This window comes from Delphinapterus leucas, chromosome 18 (genome assembly GCF_059928025.1).
Source record: "Delphinapterus leucas isolate spDelLeu-1000000601 "Yukka" chromosome 18, BTC_Dleu_Yukka2, whole genome shotgun sequence".
Classification (NCBI taxonomy): Eukaryota; Metazoa; Chordata; class Mammalia; order Artiodactyla; family Monodontidae; genus Delphinapterus; species Delphinapterus leucas.
The window spans coordinates 57,843,813-57,849,342 of record NC_143146.1 but is presented as its reverse complement, the minus strand read 5'-3'; the positions used below and the strand labels follow the sequence as shown (position 1 = coordinate 57,849,342).

At 46.0% G+C, this 5,530-nt stretch overlaps 1 protein-coding gene and 2 non-coding genes across 3 annotated transcripts; all 3 read left to right on the top strand.

Moving 5' to 3' along the window:
• The first annotated feature begins 259 nt into the window (after positions 1-259).
• On the top strand, positions 260-4,025 carry TPT1 (tumor protein, translationally-controlled 1). The gene is made up of 6 exons (XM_022574876.3): positions 260-415; positions 682-755; positions 1,286-1,476; positions 1,877-1,982; positions 2,790-2,906; positions 3,813-4,025. The coding sequence occupies exons 1-6, from the start codon at positions 388-390 to the stop codon at positions 3,813-3,815; spliced, it is 519 nt and encodes a 172-aa protein (XP_022430584.1). The 5' UTR covers positions 260-387; the 3' UTR covers positions 3,816-4,025.
• Positions 3,618-3,745, top strand: LOC115803200 (small nucleolar RNA SNORA31). Its single transcript, XR_004023866.1, has one exon. It is a non-coding gene; the product is annotated as a small nucleolar RNA SNORA31 (small nucleolar RNA).
• An 802-nt stretch (positions 4,026-4,827) lies between the features above and the next one.
• LOC115803201 (small nucleolar RNA SNORA31) lies at positions 4,828-4,952 on the top strand. Its single transcript, XR_004023867.1, has one exon. It is a non-coding gene; the product is annotated as a small nucleolar RNA SNORA31 (small nucleolar RNA).
• Positions 4,953-5,530: the final 578 nt, after the last annotated feature.

Below are 5,530 nucleotides of genomic sequence, written 5' to 3'. Positions count from 1 at the left end.
AAGCCCTCAGGCATTTTCCCTCTGCCTCCTCCACTCCCTTCCCCTCCCCGCCTCCTCTCCCTCGGCCGCCCCGCGCTCCCAGCGGAACGCGCAGCATTGTATCCCGGGGCCAAGTCCCCGGATGCTCGCCTGTCCTCCCCTCGGCCCGCGCAGTGGCCCTGCCCACCGCGTGGCTCTGCGTGCCACGTCACCGCTTGCGGCGCTTCCGGAGGCGCAGCGGGAGATGACGTAGGGGGACGTGCCCTCTATATGAGGTTGGGGAGCGGCAGAGTCGGCCTTTTCCGCCCGCTCCCCCCTCCCCCCGAGCGCCGCTCTGGCTGCACCGCGCTCGCTCTGAGCTCCGTGCTCCTAAGCTAGTGCCACCGTTGTCTCCCTCCAGTCGCCATCATGATCATCTACCGGGACCTCATCAGCCGTGAGTCGGGACTGCACTGCCCCTAACGCCGCGCACGGGGGACGGGGATGTGGGTGGGGGCGGGGAGGCGGCCGCCGTCGCCGTGTCGTGGGCCTGGGGGACGCCGGCGCCTTCCTGGGAGCGACGAGGGTCGGTGCTTGGGGCGCGCGTCGGGGTTTCGAGCGCCCGGGGAGGGGCGGGGGCCGCGTGCGGCAGGCCGGCGCGGGAAATGGCGCCCGCTCGGGCCTCGGGCGTACCGTGACCGGCGGGTATATGTCCCCGAACAGATGATGAGATGTTCTCCGACATCTACAAGATCCGGGAGGTCGCGGACGGGCTGTGTCTGGAGGTGGAGGGGAAGGTGAGTCGGCTGGGTCGCGGCGCGGGGCCGGGTAGGCTCGGGTTTCCGCCGCTCCCCCGCCCGGGGTTGTGCAATCCTCGCCGTTGCCTCCTGGCGGAGGAGACGCTCTTTCCGGGCTCGGGTTTTTCTAGAAAAGTGGAGGCGGAGCTGAGCCTGGAAATAGGTCCGCCGCTTCGGCGCCCATCCTCCTCCCAGGCGGTCCCGGACAGGTTGTCTCCGGTTTGGGAGCCCCAAGTCCTTCGGCGTTTGCCTTATCCCTACTTGGCTCTTCAACCCGACAGCCCACGCAAAACTTCCACTGGGTTGTAAATGACCCCCTTTCCGTTACGGTCAACAAAGAATTGTTGAGCTGAGGTGTTGAAGGAAATCGATTTTAGAATCTTTTCCCCCATAACGTGTTCATGGTATTCGACAAGAACTAAATGTTTGGTGGAAGGATGACGGGTACATGAGGTGCCAGCATAGATTTTTTGGATGCGTTTATGGTAAAGTCGAGTATGTGTTAGCAACTAAACTTTTTGTTAGTGCAGATGGTCAGTAGGACAGAGGGTAACATTGATGACTCGCTCATTGGTGGAAATGCCTCCGCTGAAGGCCCCGAGGGCGAAGGTACCGAAAGCACGGTAATCACTGGTGTGGATATTGTCATGAACCATCACTTGCAGGAAACCAGCTTCACAAAAGAAGCCTACAAGAAGTACATCAAAGATTACATGAAGTCGTAAGTGATACCGGCACACCCCAGTCGAGGTCTGAAAATCCTATAGGATTTAGGGGTTGGCTAACTGAGATTTTTAGCGGCAGGCGTGCTTGTCAGAGGTCTTTTTATTAATGAGCTCAGAAGGGTGGTTGTTTTTCTATGAGTAAAATAATGTGAGCATACTGGAGCATGTGGTTGGTTTTACCTTTTTAGAATAGTACTGTGGAGATAAGCTGACATGAAATTCCAAGTTAGAAACAGTCTTGTGGATTAAAACATCCCTCCTGTGAACTAGTAATTTCTTGATTGCGTGCGCCACGTTATTTTGCTCAGTGACAGCTGGTTTCAGTTTGTAATTTTTACTTAATGAAAATATATTTTGCTCAGAACTGAATAACCTATCAATAAAATGTTGTTTTAGAATCAAAGGGAAGCTTGAAGAACAGAGACCAGAAAGAGTAAAACCTTTTATGACAGGGGCTGCAGAACAAATCAAGCATATCCTTGCTAATTTCAAAAACTATCAGGTAAATAACTTAAATATTTGGACCGAAGGATTGTACAATTTTAACTGAGCAAAAAATGAGTTGCTTGATGAATCTCTGATGTAATTAAGCTGTGGTTATTTTCTCGGTCTTTTGAACAGTTTAAATACTTCATAGATTCAACTCCAGTAGTCTAGGCTGTAGGAAGTAGCTTTCTCTGCTCCTAAGCATGTTTCCAGATCTTGTCTTCTGGTTCCAGAATCTTATCTGTACTCAGATAACATACATTTCCCAGTTCTTTCTCTTGAATTGCTTGTTAACTCCCAAGTGGTCTTCCAGTTTTCTCTTTCCACTTCCAGTGTGTCTTGTTGCCGCTGAAGCCCTTTCTGATCTGAGCTTGTCCTATTGAGAAACTTCAGTGACTTTCCTTTACCCCTAAGAAAAAAAATGAACACAACCTGGCTTTTTAATTTTCCGGTTTTCATACATCCTCTGGCCATAAGATAACTTCTCACGTTATATGCTCTCGTTGCTAGCTTTATGTTCCCTGTGCTTGACTATGTAAAAAGCCTTGTTTGTAGGGTTTGGAAATGGATGTGTGGGGCTGAGTAAGTTTCCTGAAAGCCTCGTGTCCCTGGATTGCTCTGTACTTTTATTTGGTTGTTATTATTAGTACTTTGAGTGAACTGAAGTTGGATTAGTGAGCATTTTTTCTCCTAGGCATCAGAGCCTTTAGTTGCTGAAATCCCTTGACTTAAATAGCGGTGTTCTGAATCATCCTTTGATTTATTGTTTTGATACAACACATCCGTGCATAATCTAATTCTGAGTATTTGTTTGCTTCCTAAGTTCTTTATTGGTGAAAACATGAATCCAGATGGCATGGTTGCTCTGCTGGACTACCGTGAGGATGGTGTGACCCCGTATATGATTTTCTTTAAGGATGGTCTAGAAATGGAAAAATGTGTAAGTATAAAGAAGTGGGTTGAATCATTAATGTAAAAATGGAGATATCCTAGGCATAATCCTCCTTGTTTTGCCACTAGGATAGTTAAAATGGATCCTTTTTAACTGAGGCTCTAGGTCTTAATTCTCTTAGGGGCATAAAGAGGGTGTTTCACATGTAAAAGATTTTTATGGTACAGAAAGGCTTAGAGTCTTTATGTGCAGAAAACTTATAGGTGACATTACAAAGCATAGCTTAAATCCTGAGCTCTAGAGATCAGAGATAACACTCTGTTTATCTTCCCTATAGAAATGGCTTGTTGAAATCAGACTGCCTTTCTCCTGTTTTGCTGCACATACACATGAGTATTAAAACCTTTCTGTAAAGAAACCGTTCACCCTTATTTACTGATAATTGGCAGCTGGTCGTGAAAGCCTTGATGTTACTAGCTTTTAGTAAGTACAGTTTAGAGTTGGCTGCTGATCCAGTATGCCAATTGCTTTACTAAAATTGAACGTCTGCTATGCAAGGAATTGCTAGAGGCAATACAGAAATGAAGGCATTCATTATCCTAGCCTTCGGGGGCTTCTGTAATTAGGAGTAAGATAAATTTAAGGCTACACTAAACAGGATTGGGGCAGCAATGAACAAAAATGTCTAAAGGGACTCAAAGAATGTGTGAGGCTTTTGTTAGAACAAAGTGAGTGGAACTTTCTCAGAATGAGACATTTCCGCATCCACTGATAGACCTTGAACAATCCGCTGTTGTTCTTTTGGTTTGCACTAGGATGCAAAAGAAAAATCCCTGCGCTTTCTGTCTGTCTTTGTGGCAGCCCAGATTGAATAGGGGAATACATTTGCAGCCTAGAAACGTTAAATATTTTCATATTGGAAAGGTGTTAATGGGGTCTTCCTTGTTTTTACAGTAACGAATTTGGCTGTTTGGATCTATCACCTGCTCATCATAACTGGCTGGCTGCTGCTTTTCATCCACACAACACCAGGACTTAGACAAATGGGACTGATGTCATCTTGAGCTCTTCGTTTTGATGTTGATTTGTTTGGAGCGGAGGCATTGTTTTTGAGGAAAAAAAACATGTCATGTAGGTTGTCTAAAAATAAAATGCATTTAAACTCAATTGAGAGAATGCCTCTTAGTTTAATATGTAATATCTGAATCCATCCTGTGTAGCCTTCCTGGAGAAGCTAGAACCTGGTTGTAGACCACTACTAGAAAGCATAAGACCATCTTCAGATAACTTCTGCAATGAAAACCACTTCCGGGACTTGGAATATAAACAAGAATCAACAGTAATTGAGTTGAAATAAAGGGGAAAGACCATGTTCATAGCAGTGCCAACATTTGAAGTGGATGTCTTACACATTTCATCACCTACAAATGGAAGTAGTTAACTCTGGAAGAAATTACCAAAAGAATAAAAAGAGACTTAACACAGTTGGAAGCAAAGTATTGTCTCAGCTTATTTACAAAGCAAGTAGAGCCAAGTTCTAGAGAAATCTAGACGTCTCCTGGAATACTTGTGTCAAACTTCTTGGAACAGGGTTGGCAAACTGGCTTGTCCTACCACCTGTTTTTGTGTGACTAAGGTGGTGCTTACACTTTTAAGTGGTTCAAAATAGCTTACGGGATGTGAAAAAATACAAAATCTCAGTTTGTGTCTAGTTTTATTGGAACACTGCCATGCCCATTTGTTTAGGTATTGGCTGGCTCTGACACTGCAAGAGCAGAGATTAGTGACAGATCTAAGGGCCTGCAAGCCCTAAAATAACCATGTGGCCCTTTACAGGAAAGGTTTGCTGGCCCCTGTTTTAAAGATGAAATTACAGATGGAGTGTGGGATACTTGGTGGGCAGAGGAAAAGCAGGTACTAGTCAAATTGTATCTGAAAAGGCTGTGGGTATCAGAACAAGGATATGAAAATGCATCTATTTGACATGCCTGGAGCAGTTACTGTCTGCTAAGGTTTCCAATACAGATGCAAGAAAAAAGTCCTTGCACTTTCTGTCCGGTTGTGGCAGTCCAGGTTGAATGGGAGGATACAGGGAGAAAATCGCAATTCACAAATAACAGTAAAAGCCTCCAAGATTCCAAAGAAGAATTCATAAGCGTTTACAAGAAAAATACGGGAAAATTATTCCCCTACACCCTTGCCTTCTGATTCCACTCTTAAAAGCATAAGGGTTAAGTCTAAAGGCAAGCCAGTGATGCTTTTATGTGAACCCAGGGTGCAGCCAGTGACTTCAAGAGACGGAGGTGTGGTTCAGAGCCTAAGACAAATGCTCATCAGGTTGGTAGTGCCCCCTGGTGACTGGTGAAAGCATACCCAACTACTGGAAACTGCACTCATGCTGAGGGTGGTTTTGAGCACCAGTGATCCAGGAGGCCACTTGCCTGCCTCTGAAACATACTATCGGAAGAGAATTTTCAGGCAGTGGTCAGTGCTGTGGAGGTGAGGATAATCTCGTAGTGGGAGAAGTCTTGAGGTAAGCTGCAGCCTGATTCAGTGAGCTCGCGTGGAAAGGACTGGAAGAACAGGAATAGCAATGCAGCGGCTTCATATAGGGAGCAGGTTCTGGTAGTTGCCTAAGAATGCTTATTTTGGATCTTTGTCTAGTTAACTCC